Source organism: Rhinolophus sinicus, linkage group LG09 (assembly GCF_036562045.2).
Source record: "Rhinolophus sinicus isolate RSC01 linkage group LG09, ASM3656204v1, whole genome shotgun sequence".
Taxonomy (NCBI): Eukaryota; Metazoa; Chordata; class Mammalia; order Chiroptera; family Rhinolophidae; genus Rhinolophus; species Rhinolophus sinicus.
The window spans coordinates 97,474,333-97,493,661 of record NC_133758.1 but is presented as its reverse complement, the minus strand read 5'-3'; the positions used below and the strand labels follow the sequence as shown (position 1 = coordinate 97,493,661).

Here is a 19,329-nt window from a genome sequence, read left to right as displayed (position 1 = left end):
CACATCTGCAAAGCCTTTTTGGCCATAGAAGGTAACATCATAGATTCTGGGGATTGGGACATGAATATTTTTGGAGAGGCCTAACTTAGCCTACCACAGTGCTTTTGCCCAAATGAGCATGTCTTTTTTATCATCTCTAGTGTGAGTGAGAGTGTGGCTGCATGTACTGCTCAAAGTCCAAAAGTCTTTTTTTTCAGAACCTTGAAAGTATTTTATCTTAATACCTTCTTTTAGGCTGTTAGCGTGAAAGGTAGAGTCTTGTCGTAAGGAGTTGATTCTGACTATTAAAATCATTTTCTTTGGTGCACCATAGTCTTCAAATTCCATTAATGGTGAACCGTGGTTGCCTTAACAGTTTTCAATGTCAGTGCCTTGCCTTCAGCTTCCTGTGTGCCTGCTCACCTCCGCCACAGAAGAAGTCTCCTTCCACACTCTTTCCTTTCCCTTGGTGTAGATTGCAGTTGCTCACTACTCCCACTGGTTAGGCTCCTAGTGAAGGACAGGTGGGAGTGAAAAAGAAAATTCTTTGTTGTGCTAGTTCAGTGTCAGTTTAGGAAGGCCCAGTGATCTGGCCTCCGGGGCGGGACTTTCTGAGTATTCTGTGCCCTACTCCCTGAGACAGCCAAATTTGGCATTGTATCTATGGTTGGTTTCATGTAGAAGCTTCCTGCCTCTCCCTCAGTGGTTAACGACTCCCCTTTAGTATAGGCATGGCATGTTGGGCCCAAGATAAATTTTTGCCCCTCCCCATATATAAAATTTTTTCTTCTACTTTTCCTCCATTTTCGGTAATAATGCATATGTACGAATGCCATGGAAATTACAGGTTTTGCTACCCTTCTGCCAAGGGCTTAAAACATTTGCTTCATAAGAGAGAAGGCCTAATGAAGGAACAAGGCTTTGCACACCCCCCCCCACACCCACACACCCACACATACTTGTATAACAACAAGCATCTCCTCCTGCAATCTCTACAACAGGTTACATAGTTTGTGTATTCAGACTCTTTTTTGGAGGAGCATATTCTTCTTTGAATTGCCTTGGAACCTTACCTCTCTGATGGACTTGAGAAAAGCTGTCAGTCTGTAGTTTACTCAGTTTTTCTTATTGTTAAGGTGGAAATAACACCTTTGGCATTTCTGTATCCTAAGCAAAAGCAGAAGGCTCCATGAACTTTCATTAAGAAAATTCACTCAAGAATATAGAATGCTATCTCTATCAAAGCTCCATTTCATCCTACAATGAGTTCACAACCTTAGTTATTTATTGAATTTAATCTAAATTGGAATCAAATGAGTGCTGCTTGGATGACTAACTAGTTTTATTACATAGTTGCACTTAATACCTTATCTTTAGGTTGCTTCATTTATATAATTTCATAAAGAAAAGCAAATAACTCTCTGTGGATTTAAACAGCCCATCTTCTCAGAAATACATATATCTGGACATCAGCTTTACTTTTTTTTAACTAAATTGTTTTCACTTGTTTCATAATTTCCATAATGTGGGTGAGTGCTTTGCATCCTGGATAAAGCTATGTTGAGCAAAAAAAAGTAGCTTGAAATAGTATAACCAATTATCTCTATATAATAAGGAAAACAATTTTAGACTGCGATACAATCAACTAAGCTTATACTTATTTTTATTACAACAAAAATTAACAATGGCAAAGGCAAAGGAGAGCAATTATAGATGATCAGGTGTTCATTGAACACTTCTGGTTGGATTTTCTAGAATAATGCACACTGCACTAGCACTGAAAAATCCTTTTGAAAAGCATTTCCGTTAGAATTAATTAATTTAGACACTTAATGAAATCTTGTATTATATATGTGATTTGTGACCTTGATGTGTGACCTTGAGCAAGCCACTAAACCAGTCTGGACCTCTGATTCCCCATATGCACACTGTGAAGGCTAAAGTAAGTCATCTTTTAAGATCCCTTCTAGTGCTATGACTTGGGGTAAAGATAACCAATGAAAGAAAATATCATTTGCTGCTTTTTTGTGCTTATCTTCTTGATGAACTGTGATAGCTAAACTTTATCCAAGATCCCTTAAAGCCTCCTCAGAAATTTCATGATTTTATATACTTCTGGTTACATGGGTCTATTTTTTCTCAGATTACAGGTTTTCGCTAAGGAATGTGGATTTTGGACACCCTAACAAAAGTACCTCTTGTGAAGTATTTATACTCCAGGCCTGGTTGAGAGTGGAAAAATATTATTTGATGCCCCTCCTACTCTACTTCCCCCTCCCAAGCCCTGAACTTCCTTTTCTTAGTGGGAAAATAGAAAGAAACAATTTTATTGCCACCTAGGTGTTCTAACCAAAATGAGATGGAGAACTCTGCATATTCTCCTGAGGTCCCCTTGGGCTTCGCTGTAAAGAAATAATGGCAATGTTTATACATTTCAAAAGAGATCCAAGGAACACAAAACTACACGACTGTTAAATTATTTCAAGAATGAGTTCTGGGTAGATGGACTTTCAGGGTAAGTAGTGGGTTAGTCAGGGAAACAAGGGGAGGACATGCTGAAATTTGATCTGAAGCTTGGAAGCACTGAGAGGTACAGAATTGGTCCAAACTGGAACGGCTTGAGCACAGCCTGGAAAGATGTGAGATGGGAACAGTGCTAAGAAAGAGTCCATATGAATGAATACAGATCATCTAGACCTAAGACACAGAGGGGGGTGAGAAATGCTCACTCAGCAAAAGCTTTTCAAGACTGCTGAAAATTATGCAAATATGCAAGTTTTATCAAGTTCTGAGTTTCCGTCTTCTCATGGTTTTATGGTATTAAAATTATTTTGTGAGATCTATTTATATAGTATGTTAACCCTTTTTGTCTGTTATATGCTTTCTGAATATAATGCCAATTTATTTTTGCCTTTGTCAGTTATGATTTTTGACTACCAAATTATAATTTTATGTATTAATATTTGTAAGTATTTTCCATTTTGGTCTATGAATTTGCTGCTATGTTGAGAAAGTCCTTCCCACTCCTCTAAAATTATATAAATATTTAACTTTATTATCTCTTATTACATTTATACTTTTCTATGCAATTAAATATTAAAATTGTTTCATAGACATTTGGCTATATGATGTTAGGGAAGATTAACAAACTGTCCTAATTCTATTTATTGAATGAATTATCCTGATATTTTCCCATGAATTTGAAAGATCACCTATATTATATACCAAATTCTTATATATCCTTGTGTTCCCTGATCTGTCTTGCTGCATCATTGCCTGATTTATAATCATTTCATTCTGTTACATGGAAAGTTCCCTTACAAAGGGAAACTTAACCTTACCCATTATTTTTTATCAAATTTTCTCGGTACTTCTCACATGCATATTACTTATTTTAGATAATCCTTAAAACATTTTGATGTGTATATTTTAAAATCTATCCATGTGTGAAATACTGAGTTAAAACCATTTAAATTGTTAGTTTTGACTCAAGAAGGCTAATTTAAAAAGAAAAAAATCAAAGTGTAAGAGCAGTGATGCTGGCAATCTGGATATGCCAAAGAGAAGCCATAAAGTGCTTCCTTTAAATGAAAAGGTGAGTACAGTACAATAAGATATTTTGAAAGAGAGAGAGAGAGAGTGAGAGAGAGACCACTTTCATATAACTTTTATTACAATGTATTATTATAATTGTTCAATTTTATTATTAGCTATTGTTGTTAATCTCTTACTATGCCTAATTTACAAATGGAACTTAATCATAAATATGTATGTATGTAGAGGAAAACATATAGTGTGTATATAGGGTTTGAAACTCTGCAGTTTCATGCATCCACAGGGGGTCTTGGAACATGTCCCTCACAGATGAGGGGACTATTGTAGCTTCATCCCCTTGTCTTCTTCCAGCATAGCCACAAGGACAGTATTTCTGGTAGAATGAGGAGGTAGCCATTTTACTTGACATCATTTGAGAGGTATAAAGAATGTCTCTATAGGAAAACTTTATATATTTTGGACATTATCCCCTTACCAGAGGCATTGTTTGCAAATATCTTCTCGCATTTGGTTGGTTGCTTCTTTGTTTTGTCGATGTTTAATTTTGCTGTATAGAAGCCTTTTAGTTTGATACAGTACCATTTATTTATTTTTGCTTTTACTTCCCTTGATTTTGGGGTCAAATTCATAAAATTCTCTTTGAACCCAAGGTCCGTAAGTTTAGTACCTATGCTTTCTTCTATGCAATTTATTCTTCCAGGTCTTATGTTTAGGTCTTTGATCCATTTTGAGTTGTTTTTGGTATATGATGACAAACAGCAGTCTAGTTTCATTCTTTTGCATGTGGCTTTTCCAATTTTCCCAACACCATTTATTGAAGAGTCTTTCTTTTCTCCATTGTTGTTTTTGGCTCCTTTGTCAAAAACTATCTGCCCACATATATGTGGTTTATTTTTGAATTTTCAATTCTATTACATTGGTTTTTGTGTCTGTTTTTCTGCCAATACCATGCTGTTTTGTAGTACAAATATATAAGGAACTCATACCATTCAAAAATAAAATAAATAAAATAAACAATTTAATTGAAAAATGGCCAGGGGATCTGAACAGACACTTCTCCAAAGAAGACATACAAATGCCCAGCAGATATATGAAAAAATGTTCAACTTCACTAGCTATTAGGGAAATGCAAATCAAAACCACAATGAAATATCACCTCATCCCAGTTAGAATTGCTATCATCAACAAGACAAATAATAACAAGTGTTGGAGAGGCTGTGGAGAAAAAGGAGCTCTCATACACTGTTGGTAGGAATATAAATTGGTACAGCTACTATGAAAAAATAGTATGGAGGTTCCTCAAAAATGTAAGAATAGAATTACCATATGAACCAACAATCCCTCTTCTGGATATTTATCCAAAATTTCTGAAAACATTTATCTGTAAAGATATATGTACGCTGATGTTCATTGCAGCATTATTCACAGTGGCCAAGACATGGAAACAACCAAAGTTGTTTGATAGATGATTGGCTAAAGAAGATGTGGTACATACATGCAATGGAATACTACTTGGCCATATGAAAAGATGAAATACTGCTATTTGCAACAACATGGATGAAACTTGAGATTATCATGCCAAGCAAAATAAGTCAGAAAAAGTCAAGAACCATATGACTTCACTCATATGTGGGTTATAAAACTGAAAGCAACAAATAGACAAGACAAGCAAACAAAGAAACAAAACCTCACAGATGCAGACAACAGTTTAGTGGTTACTGGAGGGTAAGGAGGGGCTAGTAAAAGAGGGGAAAAGGGGGTTCAAATATATGGTGATGGAAGGAGCACTGACTATGCGTAGTAACACATAATGCAATACATGGATGATGTATTATAGATTTGTACACTTGGAATCTATTTAATTTGGCCAACCAATGTCACCCCAATACATTTAATAATAATAAAAAACTATGTCCCTGTCTGATGCCTTGTCTTTTCATTTGTGCTAAATCCCCTGCCTATAGTACAGACCACTGATTTCTAATTGCTTAGTATGAATGCATGTATCACACCACTTTCTCTCTGAGAAAAGAGGAAGGGACAAGAAAGCAGTGGATGGAAATAGGAGGAACAAAACTCTAAATTTATTTACTTCATAATTTTGTGTGGTGGTAAAACTGATACAGTTTTGCTTAAATACCACAACTACTTATATCAACCTTGCAAAAAACAAATTTTTATTAGAGTTTGCATTTTTATTCCTTCCTATTCTGGAATGAAGTGTTTTCATTTTTAGCTTTTGATAGGAATGTAAAAATTTCAAGATTCCCTGAAGCAAGTGTCATGAGTGAATTACAAGCTAAAAAATAGGTGTTCTCTTATCTTTGGATGTGAAATAATTGTTCTTCTTTTCCTTTCAGTTTCTTCTTTGTGGCATATGTGGAATATTGTGCGCCAAAAAAAAATCTGGACTTGTCGTAAGTTTCTGCCTTGTTTGTGTTGTGTATTGAAATATTTGAAATGTGAGAACTCAAAAATGGAAATGGTGACTAGCCAACTTTCATCTGCTGAATGTTACTCATTTAGGATAAAAAGAAAACTGACAAATAAATCCTAGCCTTTTTATTTTCAAAGAAACTATCAAGGTTATTAGAAACTATGACAAAAAAAAAAAAAAGGAAAGGAAGGAAGGAAGGAAGGAAGGAAGGAAGGAAGGAAGGAAGGAAGGAAGGAAGGAAGGAAGAAAGGAAGGAAAAGAAAGAAAGAAAGGAAAGAAAGAAAGAAAGAAAGAAAGAAAGAAAGAAAGAAAGAAAGAAAGAAAGAAAGAAAGAAAGAAAGGCTCTGATCTACTCCTTAAATATGTGAATGACTTCTGTGGATGACAGTTTCCACTTTTCCAACTTATAGACTCCCAAACATTCACATGACTCCTTCAATAAGCTGAAAAAGATATAACTTGAGTTCCTGGGAAATTTAACTGTTTAAATATGGAACTGAGCCTAAGGATTACTGGCTTTGTTTGACTGTGAAGTTAATTTTGCAAAGCAGCAAAACAGCTGTGTTGTTATAGTTACAGTTAATTCCCAAAGATTTTTTATTTAATTTTATTTTATTACTGTGAATGCAAATGTAAGTGTTTTCAGATGTTTTATGGTACTATCATGGGTTTCAGGGGTATGGAACATGCTCCCAGTTAACTCTGACATTGGCTGGAAGATAACTTCAGCACGCTGAAGTGTGGTTCCCCCACTGCCTTCCACATCATTTTAAGAGAGTTTTGGAAAGAAGGAAAAAAATGTGGTTTATTTTATTGAGTACAATAGGAAAGATCATAGATCTCTAAAAATTTGCAAAATTAATATGACACATGGACCCTAGCAAGTGGTCTTTGAGCCTAAAAAGCTTTTTCCAAGGGGAGACCAATTATTTGATGAGGGCAAGGGATGGGGAGTGGTGTAGTTATTTTTAACTCCTTTTTGTAATCATGCCTTTCTCTGTGAGAATATCTATTGAGACTAAAAAGATGAAATCTCCATTGCTTTAGACATATGATATGTAATATTTTAAATTACATACAAGGAAACCTTTGGATATTTTTTTTTTCTTCTCGCAGGCTTGTAATTTGCATCTATGATGCTCCTATCGACATGGACTTCATTTTTTTCTACACATGTCTTCTACAAAGACTCTTTATGGCTATGTAGTAACAATTTCTTGGAACTTGGGTGAAAGAAAAAGTTGTGGGGAGAGAAGAGAGAGAGAGAGAAGGAAGATCTCTTAGTTTGCTGGAGCTGCTATAACAAAGTGCCATAGACTGGGTGGCTTATAAACAACAGAAATTAATTTTCATGGTTCTGGAGACTGGAAGTCCAAGACCAGAGTGCCAGCAGAGTTGGGTGGTGGTAAAGCCATCTGATGGCCTTGCAGACTTTGGCTGTTCCAGACTTTGCTGTTTTCTCGCAGGACAAAAGGGACAAGATAACTCTCTAGAGAATTTTCTATGAGCACTGAGCCCACTGCTGAAGGCTCCATTGTCATGACCTAATTATGTCCCCAAAACCCCACCTCCAAATGCCATTGTATTGGGAATTTGGCTTCAGCATATGAATTTTGGAAGAACAAAAGCATTTAGTCCATAGCAAAAGGAAAGGGAAGGGAAGGGAAAGAAAGGGAGGGGCAAAAAAGGGAAAGGAAGGACCTTTTTAAAAGCCACTAGGGTCTTTTTTCTGTCTTTCTAATTCTCTTACAAGTTAGAGAACAAAAATCTGAACATCTGAATTTTTCAGGAACTATCATTCATTTTATCCTGCTATACCATCTGGGATTCCCATAGATGACATTTATCTATCAAGGACTCTCTACCCTTCAGTCAAATTGTGTAAAAATTTCTCCACTCCGAATACCTCTGGCATCTAGAATCTCCAGCTTTGTGAAATTTGGAAATAGTAGATGGTTGTAAACTTGGATATGAATTTTACATTTTAATTCCTAGCTGAGAATGTTGTCTGTACAGGTTAATGAAGTGCCATGCCTTGAAAGAATTACTGAGAATGACATCAGAAGAGATACGTGTTTTCCTCTAATAGTCAATTAAATTCGTCATCTTTTTCTTAATTAATAGTAATTAATTATTTGAAGGCTAAAGTGTATTCCCTTTTCGTATTTTCTAAGAATGAGTAAACATCAAAATACATTCCCAAGAAATTGCACTCCATCTGAATACACTTTAAAATGAAATATAACTGGTTGATTCTACTTAAAATTGGGAGCTACAAGTTCCTACTTGGGATGATTTAATTATTTGGTAATTGATACTCAGTATTCTATTTAATCAGTTGTAAAAAAGATTTTATTCATCCATTACTGGATTTTCAGCTTTGGTGATAAGTACTATGAGACAGACACAATAAGGAATGCTGAATTAAGTTGGAGAGATAAAAGGAACTATTTGTAGTTCTTTCTGCCCATCCTGCTATTTCATTGTGCTACTTACATCCATGGTCTTACCCTTTGCTGGGAACTGCATGCACTTAGCTTGGACGACATGTTGTCAAGGAAGTCTTGTGTGAAACCTGTGTTTGGGCTACGTTCCTCTCCTCCTTACTTTGAGGAAAACTCATTCATCCCTCTTTCCTAATATTTGCCATGCCATGTTGGAACGGGGGATCTTCTCTCACACAAGACTGCAATGTACTCAAAGGAGATATTAATAACTATGAGCTATTGATTTTTGTAACACCAACTGCTAGCTGACTCAGGGCCTAACGGGTGCTAGGTGCTCAATAAGTGCTTGCTAAACTCAACTATCAACAACAAATAATACCTGATAATGTAGAATTAAATGCTACAGTAAGTTATCTAGCTATTTACCCTGTGGAATTGTGCCAAATATTCACAGAATATTTACTATACAGAAGGTGTTGTGCTTGGTTCTGCCAGAGATCCTGTGATATTTAGGGTGAGTAAAAACCTAGTTCTATTAATAGAGACGCAGACCAAGCCAATAGTAAGATCAAAAGCAAAGCCACATTATTGTGTTTCTCCAAAACAACTAATACAGCAGCAGTTTTGGAATATCTATTGTGTATTCTTCACTGCCATGCCACATAGTAACAAAAGATTTGTAAAATAAAAGGCCAATTCACAGCGAGTCCCTAAATCTCCTGTTAGGGAAATGTTATTCAATACACACACACACAATAAAATGTTTATAAATTTTTTAAAAAGAGTTAACTGTATTCCCTAAGATCACAAAGCTAGAGAAGTATGAAAATTTGAAGCTTGGTGAAACTAATGGCAATTCAATGAGAAGATATGTAGATATTTGAGGGGTTGGGGATTAAAATAATGAAACGGATTTGAAGTCAGAAAATCTGAGATCAGTCCCTAAATTGAGCAATACTTGCTCACCATTTATTTTCCAAAATGTGTATTATCATCTCTCTCAGAGAATTGCTGAATGGATTAATTGAGATGGCATCTGTTGAAGTTCCTAACAGAGTAACACACTTTAGATACCAAGTGAATATTACTTAAATCTGAATCTACCTAGAAGACAAATTTTGCTTATTTCAGAGTTTTCATAAGATGCATCCCTGGCCTTTATATAGTCAGCTATTGATTCCTGAAACCCTATAGTGTATGCCCTCTCTATTGAGTCGGATTACATAGAAACTTGATGAAAGGAGAGTTCCTGTCCTGGAGGAAGCACCAAAGGCATCTTCTCCTTACTGTAGCTCAACCATTCTGGATGCAACAGGAAAGACAGTGCACTGTGTTGGGTCAGCTTTGCTTTCTCAACTTTAACCCTCCCATTCTTTTCCTTATCAGATGATCCTCTTTTCTGCCTGCTGCATCTGTGGACTCATTGGGGGCATCCTGAATTTTCAGTTCCTTCGGGCAGTGACAAAGAAGACCTCTTCCCTCTATCCTCTGCATCTCGCCTCCATGTCTCTTGCGTGCATTGGGATTGGCGGCTGCACCCTCTCTTCGTGGCTCACTTGCCGACTAGCCAGCTATGAACAGAGGAGGATGTTCTCAGAAAGGGAGCATTCGTTGCATCACTCCCATGAAATGGCTGAGAAAGTAAGTCTTGTACCTTTTCCTCTCACTGCTCTTGTGTGATAAAGACTGTAGTCAAATCTAGGTGAATTAACGTGCAGCTTTAGAGGAGAATGTGAGGAATTAGACTTTATAAAAGTTTGGTCCTACTGGATTAAGAATAGGAATTTATTTTTTTTCTTTGCAATTCTGGGTACACCTATTTTCAACATAATGTGATAGCCTTTCTATCTACACAAAAACAGAATTCCTAAAACAGCATTTTTTAAAATACTAAATGCCTTATAAATATGGACTTTTACATATTAAGGAACAACACTAAATATACTCTCCACTCAATAACAACAGTTTTAGAAATCAGATGAATTTGCCTTTTTAGCCCCCCCTTTGTGCTTGTAAGTAGATGCATTTGATTATGTAAATGAGATTCAAGCATAAAAGGGCCTTTAATTAGGCAACATAAAGCCTTGCCTATCAGTGAAGAAATTTCAATTCACATAAAGGTTTGTTTAATTCGCATCTAAACTTCCTGCATATTTGGGTAACTATGCCTGTATTTTAAACAATGTTCCTTGCATAATTGTTTCATGAAACCCATTCAAACAGGAAGTTACATTTACCTCATAAAAGAACAAATGATGTAGTGAGCTGTCTATGTTTCTACTACATTTTGCACGTATTTTTAAATTTAATTCCTGCTACTGAATCTGTTAAGGAAAATGTAAACAGCTGTGAAATAAACTCACTAAGATAAGACTACATCGTATTTTACTTGATATCATGGAACTAAAACTGCACAACCACAGTAGAAAAAGTATCAAGAGTTACCACTGCATATTTCTGTACAATGTTATTTTAAAGAAAAACATTTATTCTGTTGTGTTATGTGTTTCCACTTTGTATACAATCTATACATTCATATAAGAAGAGTAAATGCTCTTAAATTGTTCCAAGAAAGCAATTTTAAACAGATTTACATGTGTCCTTCAAAAAAGTTAATAGTACAAATAGCAGAATTGGTAATTTAAAGAAATGGATTGTTAAAATTACATTAACATTATATATTTGGATAGTGGTTCTTTTGTACTCTATTTTTTTATACTAGTGATTTAGTTTTTTGTGTATATGTTTGTGCAATATTTATTGTATAATTGTTATATTTATATTAGAGATTGAGGGCTATTGAAATAACCGACTTGCCCAGCTGCCCGGTGGTGCCCCCGACACCAGAGTTACCTACAAGGTACGCTGATTTTTAGGGAGTTACCATGTTGTAATGTCACTGCAGGAAGTGCCTCCTCATCTAGGAAGCCATGATGTCAGCAGATCAGTCTGGACTGATGCTGGATGTTGTTTCTCAAAGTATCACTTTCATGAATGCTACTTTGAGGAACTGACATAAATCTACATGGCAGAGTCTTGCAGCTTGAAAGTTGGTTGAGTATTTAAAATATTCAGCCTGCCTATAAGCATCCAAACACATTTCTGCTTGGATGATTCGTGACTCCTTTAATTTCTGCTACGTCATGATTCTGACTCAGTGTCATCATTCACAGACCAGAGTTTTGTTTTTAATAACAGATGTATTTGATAAAGGCAAACTACATCTCCCTCATACCAAAAGTGCACGAGGAGATAAGCTAAGTCTGACACTAATACAGTAAAAATTCTGTATGAAATCTTTCTTTTTGTAAAATTATCTGATGTGATACATTTCAAATTTATTTCCCATATTTTGGATTGCTGAAAATAAATAGTCGCCACGCTTGCTTTGGTTAAACAATATAATTGGAAATACAGAAAGTCCCGTAGTTACTGTGGCTCAACTGCAGTAAATATGTCCATTTGCAAATACTGGTCAAAGTTAAAATATAATCTTCCTGTTACATTGGACATGCCTACTTGCAAATAAGCTGGAGATTCTCCTACATTTAAAAAGGAATTTTCACTGTTATGTTTTTATCAGTGATTTGATTGCATCTATGTTAGAGTGAATTTGATTAAGAAAGATTTTTAAGATTTTTAAAAACTGGATTTTTTTAATCCTGCAATAAAAGATTACACATTAGATTAGTTTTTATGATTTTTTTAGCTACTTTTTGAATGCAAAGTCATTTTAAGAAAAGTCACCTAAGAAACTTCTGTAAACTCATTAGGAAATTGGGTTTTTGTCCTAGTTGGAGGAATAGGAAAGATGTATGAGTAAATATTGTTAAAGATTATTTTGGAAGGATTATTTCTATTTGTCTTGCCACCAACAATGAGGTCTTGAATGGAGCCTCAAATCAGGTTTTTTATCAGTAAACTTAACCACAGCCCAATAACCCCAATGTACTCTTTAGACTTACCTTCACTTCATATTTCTCTAGCAGAGCCAGCCTCTCTATTAGACTGAACCATCACCAGACCATAGAGGCAGGCTGCTGGCAATAAAGGATATTCTCAACTTCCTGTCAATGTCTTTACTCTAAAAGGGTTTGCGTTTTCAGGGTTTTTTATTTTTTGCTTGTAATTTTTTTTGCACCTTAGTAGGGGAGATAAAATGGATATCCAGGGACATGACGACCAACCCCCTACAGCCTGGAAGGAGCCGGGGCACTTTGCATGGACAGATGGTTCTTGATATGAGAGGGAAGGTCTCTACTGCATATTGTCTCCTTTCCCAAAATTTTCTTGGAAGAAACTCTATCCCATCTTCTAAAAGACAGTAGTTTTCAAAAGCGAAGTTCAAAAACCAAGCCAGCACTTGCCACGTCACTCATTGCTCCTCCTAAGCAACTTCCAAAACCAACCAATACAAAAAAAAACACAAGTGTTTTCCCTCTATTTTAGCTTCTGTATTGAATTTTCAAAGAGAAGAGACTAAAAAATAAGGCATGGGTAGCTTTTCATTTTCAAATAAATATTTGGAAGAATTTCTAAAGTTTATAAAAGCAAACACAATACTTTGTAATTGCTAATTCACCCAAACAGAAAGTACATATAAACTGATAGCCAAGAAATAATTGAGAAAATGGTTTCCATTTGCATTGTTCTTTACCGCTCTGTTGCAAATAGGCCTGTTCAAGTGTGGAAAGATTTTGTCATCTATTTTTAGAAAGTTTTGCTTAAATACTATTTATAATATGATGCACTAACCATTATAAATGTGAATGAGACTCACATCTCCTCATTATCTTTTTTTGTGTAGGGAAGAGCTTAAAGTTTAATAAAACATGAATTCACAGCTTCTAAATTTTTCTTAAATTAGCATATTTTCTATCATTGCAAATGGAACATTTTATGTTAGGTCATCGTTTGTATTTAAATTTTCATTGCATTCCCATGTAGTTTTCCTCACTAACTTCTTAGTAATTGATTCCTTAAAAAACATGTTAAGTGATTTTTCCTTTTTTTTTTTTTCTTTACTGTATGAGTGACAGTGTCATGAAAAATAATCTTTTCCACTATGATTTGTTAGTGAACCATAATTACAAACAAGCAATGCTCCATGTGGGCCTTTTTTAGTTCTTAGCAAAAAGGCCACAGACTTTTCAATAGAATTAAGGTAACCCCTACATGGCACTTGTTGACATGCTCAGCAAAGGTGCCTATGCATTGGAGAAACTGGGCATAAAACGATCTTTTTTCTAGGTAAGGTCTTTCCAAAATAGAGCTGCGGAACGAAAGGAGAAACTCAGGGCTACTGGGGAAAGATTGAACTGTTTTTGTTCAATCTCAAAGAAGACTTTGGTCTCACAGGCTGTCACTTCAGCAATTTCATGTGCTCCAAGATGGCATGAAATTTCATTTCCTCAAATGCAACACCAATATTAATCCTTGTCCTTCCCCCAAAATCTGCAAGTTTTTCAATGGCTTGAAATTTCTGTTTTGCAAACCCATTAACCAAATCAGTGTCTTCCTCTGAAGGAAATTGTAATTAATTCATGTTATTTTTCCTAACAGGAAGTGACAGACGGCATGAGCAATGGAGGACCACAACTGATATTTAATGGAAGACTATAATCAATGTTTTAAAGAACTGAACATTTTTTAGGATTTTCATGAGGCAAGGAAATACCAAAGGACTAGGAGATAAAACTAAAACATTCGCATTCACTGTTATCTCTCCTGAACTCCCACTAAATTATTCTTCCTCAATTTTGCCTCACTTATTTCTTCAGCTATTTTTATTGGGTGAAAAACTTTCCAGAAATGTTCTAGTACAATAATTTCAACAGACTTTCCAGATTGTTCTAAAAAAGACTTTTCAGGAAAAAGAAAAAAAGGAACAGGTAAAACATAAAGATTCATATTCTACACAAGCACTATTTGACTAGCATGAGTTAGATTTATAATGACACATTTCATATAAGTAATTAAAAAGTACAAATATCAAGAAATAACAATAATTTAATGTCTTTGTTTTGAAAGACAATGGCTTCAAGAATGCCATGATTCAAAACCTCAGCAATGCCTTGTTGTAAGACCCTTGTAATTATTTTCAATTTGTGAATGAATTATATTTCATAATTAATTTGTAAATGACAAAAAACTTAAAGCATAAAGAGATTTTTTTAGAGAGAGAATACTAATCTGTTTGATATTTTTGCATTCTTGCACAAAAGTGAAAGTTGTAAATGAATATCATTTAAGATAAATAAACATGTATTGATCAAACTGTGCAGATTGATCTGCATGATCATAATTGAGCCTAAGAATAAAGTAAAGTATGCGTGTGTATGTACATATATACGAAGGTCTGGCAATTAAGTTCGCGAACTCATCCTAGAAAAAGTGCTTCATACCTCATTGCTGAATATCACTATGGTCACCTTCGAAGTACTCCCCTTGGGAAGCTATGCACCAACCCCAGTGCCTAGTTCACCCTTCAAAGCAATTTTGGAACTCTTTTTCTGTAATGGCCATCAGAGCTGTTGTCATATTACCCTTGATGTCCTGAATGCCATCAAAATGTCTTCCTTTCAATGTTTCCTTTATCTCCAGGTAAAGAAAGAAGTCATTGGGGGCCAGATCAGGTGAGTAAGGAGGGTGTTCCAATACAGTTATTTGTTTACTGGCTAAAAACTCCCTCACAGACAGTGTCGTGTGAGCTGGTGCATTGTCGTGATGTAGGAGCTGTGAATTGTTGGCGAAAAGTTCAGGTTGTCTCACTTTTTCACACAGACTTTTCAGCACTTCCAAATAGCTTGGTTAACTGTTTGTCCAGTTGGTACAAATTCATAATGAATAATCCCTCTGATATCAAAAAAGTTAGCAACATCATTGTAACAAGTTCGTGAACTTAATTGTCCAACCCCATATATATACTGTAAATATTGCAAATATATGGAGCATATATTTATAGTATTCATGAATGTAAATAGGTAGTAGAAAAGGAAATTGTGATGCTGTGGGAATATTATCAAGACTCTATTCCCACAGAGATGGGAAAGCAATTGTTCAAGGCTTTTCTATGCCCACAAAATCACATATTTAATTTCTACTAAATTTGTTCATTTTTATTCTGTTTATTATGTCTGCTGTGTGTAAATATTGTAGCTGATATTTATGGAATTGAGTGATCTGAACAGTGTAAAGATAAATTACTTAATTATTTGACTATTTTACTATTATGGTATTTATGTAATATCAATTATTAATACTGATTTATAAAAATAACTTTAAATCACATACTTCCACATGTATAAATATATACATAATGACTTATGATTATTCATATTTATATTTCAAACAATTTATAGCCCTATTAATTTATATAAAAGAACAGATGACGTATACCCAAAATATGAAGTTACAATTAGCTTTGGTACAACTTAATTTAGTTTTTGTGTTACAGTTCACATGGCATAGTACAGACAAACCATTTTTAAGAATGCATATATCCAAAGAACCTGCAAGAGTTCTCTGTAGAGGAAATAAAAAGATAGGCTTGCATTTATATAGCAAGATTCAATCCTTTTCTTCCCTAATGGAATGTTAAAATAGCAATCTATGACAATAGGCATAAGCAAGAAAATAGCATGGTCTTTGAAAATATTGATGAAAATATAACCTCTGACAACAGATTAAAGCAGTCTAATATTTTTAAATATACAACTCTCACTGTTTTGTCTACTTTTATTTTTCCCCAAAGCTAATCAATTTTCAAGTCATTTTTTATGAGTTACTTACTGAACCATAGCTAAATTACCACATTTAATATCCAGTATGAGAACATGTTATAATTGTGCTAAGAAAATAATAATTCCAGTTACTGGAAATCTAAAGGTCTTTTAGTTTTAGAGCACCATGTCATCACCTGCCATATTTAGTCACCTCATAATTCTGGCTGTATATAGTCAAAAGAAATACCGAACTCTGGTTGTTTGGTGTCCTTTTTGATGTCTCCCAACTCATTTTCCAGTAGATTAAAGAAGTTGCCCATAAATTCAGGTAGTGAATTAACATCATCACTATTAATTTGATGCCACAAGCAGGCATAATTTTTGTCATTGAAAATCTAAACTGTATAATGCAGGTATTTTGTGTGTACATGGTTCTACTGAAGTTTTCCAAGGACGTAGTTTTGTACTGAAAGAATGGCCACTGACTCTAATTTTAGATGGCATTTCTTTGTAGACTTGTTCGTGCACTACAGAGTTATAATACATCATTAAGATGGTTTAATGCCTCTTGAAATAATTTATGAAATCACACTTAATGGACAATAGTAGGCATATCACTGCTTTGACATAGAGTTAAGAAGAAATGAAATCATCACAATTATCCAAATAGTCTACAGTGTATTTGACAAAACATAGCTATATCTTTAAATGTAAATTATTTTATCCCAATATTTTCAGGACTCAGTTATTTAGTGATTTATTTAGGATGTGTAACAATTATTTTTGAGATATGTAGGAGAAGATACTGCAGTACTTGAAAATTTAATTTTCACAATACATTGACCTATGAACTACAATATTTTAAGTGACTACGTTACAGTTTTAGTATGAGCCTACCCTTGGGAAAAAGTAATACAATACTAAATTAGAAAAAATATGTGAAACTCGTGTGTTGGTGTGCTATAGAGACTAGCTACAAAAAGGTGCAGTTATTATAAGCATAAAAGAATACAAGTGGACTCCTCTTGGAAATTTTAAATGTATGTGTGTATGTGTACACACACACACACACACACACACACAATTGTTTAGAAGTGGAACATGGTATGATGACTCTATTGATATGCCTGTGTAATAAAATGGTGTGTTTTGAAACTATATATGGTATGGACTTTATTTTCATCACGGTACAAAAATTAATTTCCCCTGATAGCTAGATGAATAAATGTGCTGTTTTGAGATTGGCAAGGGACAGGATGCTGTGTATGAGGAGGCCTCCGCTAGAGGATATGGAATTAAGAAAAGGTATTATTTGAGATAGGAGAGATTGGAGTGTGTTCAAATATAGAGAGAGAGTGGATGAAGATACAGGACCAAATGAGCATAATTAGAAAGCGGTATCCCTGAGGAGGCAGCAGGAAATAAGATACAGATCACAGGAGATAGAATTAAGTATAGATAGGACTGAGATCACTGGAGATCTCGCAAATGCAACCATAATACAGCTGGTCCCTGACTTTCAATGGTTCAACTTTTGAGTTTTCAACTTTACAGTGCTGCGAAAGCTATACACATTCAGTAGAAACTGTACTTCGAAATTTTAATTTTGATATTTTCCCCGGCTAACGATATGCGGTACAATACTCGCATGGTGCCGGGCAATGGCAGTGATCCTTAGCTCCCAACCAGCCACAAGATCATAAGGGTAAACAACTGGTTCCCTACAATGTACTGTGACACCAGTGTTTTTTTTGTGTGTGTATTGTGCTTTGTGTTTTTGCATCCCCTCATGTCTACAAAATGCCCATATGTGTCTCCTGCTTCTGATGAGAAGAAGAGGAAGGCAATTACAGACGCTCCTGGACTTACGATGGGGTTATGCCCTGATAATGTAAGTGTTCTGAGCACGTATAAGGTAGGCAAGGCTAATCTATAACCTTCAGTAGATTAGTTATAGCAAATGCATTTTCAATTTACAATATTTTCAACCTACGATGTGTTTATCGTGATGTAACCCCACTGTAAATCTGTACTTAGAGAACTCTGCTAACCTATTTGGGCTTATCAAATTGGTTGCTACTGGAATTTGAAGTGGACAATAGTTCATTGTGCAGACTGTCCTATGTACTTCAGGCCATTAAGCATCGCTGGGCCCCACCCATTAAATGCCAGGTGGACACCCCAGTTGTAACAACCAAAAATGTCCTAACAAGTTTTCACCTAGTTCTTTAGTAGAGAAGTATTGCCCCCCAATTTAGAACCATCGAGGAAAACCCTTGAACATGAGCCAATATTAATGCTACCCTCAAGTGTAGATTTGAACTGCTCAGGGTCACAAAGTCACTGTTCCAAGTCTACCTAGGATTCGATAGAGTAGCTACTATTTTATCCACATGTGGTTATTTAAACGTAAATGCAGATTAATTAAAACAAAAGCAAATATTCAGTTTCTCAGTTGAACTAGCCATATTCCAGTGGCTGAATAGCCACATATGAACAATAGTGATAGAATATTTCCATCATCTCAGAAGGTCCCATTGGACAATGCTAGTCAAAAGCACATAGAGGGGAACTGCTTCCAAACCCTCAGTACTCATGCAGGTTCATCCACAGTCAACCAATTAGCATTATAATAGAATGTGTGAAAAGAGTTGGTTACTGCTGCATGGAATTTGAAGTTGATGGACCAGTTAAATCCATGGACTGAGCAAAACTAGCAAAAATACAGGTAGGCCAATCCCATAATACAATTACAACATTCTTTTAGAGATTTCACGTTTTACAAAAATTCTGTTCATGAAAAGATTTCACTAAATTACTAAATATTTTCTGTTTGACAGGTAAAATGAGATGTTTCATAACACCTATTTTTGAAGAAATTTACTCAGCCTATAATCATGCGTCAATGAAAAATTCTACATTTCTTGTGCCTGAGAAGGTAAGAGCAATATGCTGCCCTCCACGTTTTTCATTGATTTAACTCAAATGTGGCACGTTTAGAAACCTTATGTCCAAAACTACTTCAAAAATTCTTTAAAGAATTTGGCAAACACGTTTCAGAAACTTAGAAAGAACATCTTAAGTACTATTTGGTTAGAACACAGTTTCCAAATAAAATTTCAGAACTTGGCATCACTTCACTCTTTTCTTCTTTAAATCAGTTTTCTGGAAACATACGTAATATTTC

The 19,329-nt window shown here is 35.1% G+C and overlaps 1 protein-coding gene across 8 annotated transcripts in view; it reads left to right on the top strand.

The window, feature by feature from the left end:
- TMEM196 (transmembrane protein 196) overlaps positions 1-19,082 on the top strand; it is a 63,728-nt gene extending 44,646 nt beyond the window's left edge. For 5 of the 8 annotated variants that reach the window (XM_074340822.1, XM_019727395.2, XM_019727408.2 and 2 more), the window contains exons 2-5: positions 5,895-5,951; positions 9,805-10,059; positions 11,205-11,278; positions 13,981-17,302. In XM_074340822.1, coding sequence (XP_074196923.1) covers positions 5,895-5,951; positions 9,805-10,059; positions 11,205-11,278; positions 13,981-13,987 — 393 coding nt within the window. In that variant the 3' untranslated portion in view covers positions 13,988-17,302. Of the gene's footprint in view, positions 1-5,894; positions 5,952-9,804; positions 10,060-11,204; positions 11,279-13,980; positions 17,303-18,982 lie in introns of those variants that run through there. The other 3 variants (XM_019727418.2, XM_019727428.2, XR_002137017.2) reach the window with 2 other exon arrangements.
- Positions 19,083-19,329: the final 247 nt, after the last annotated feature.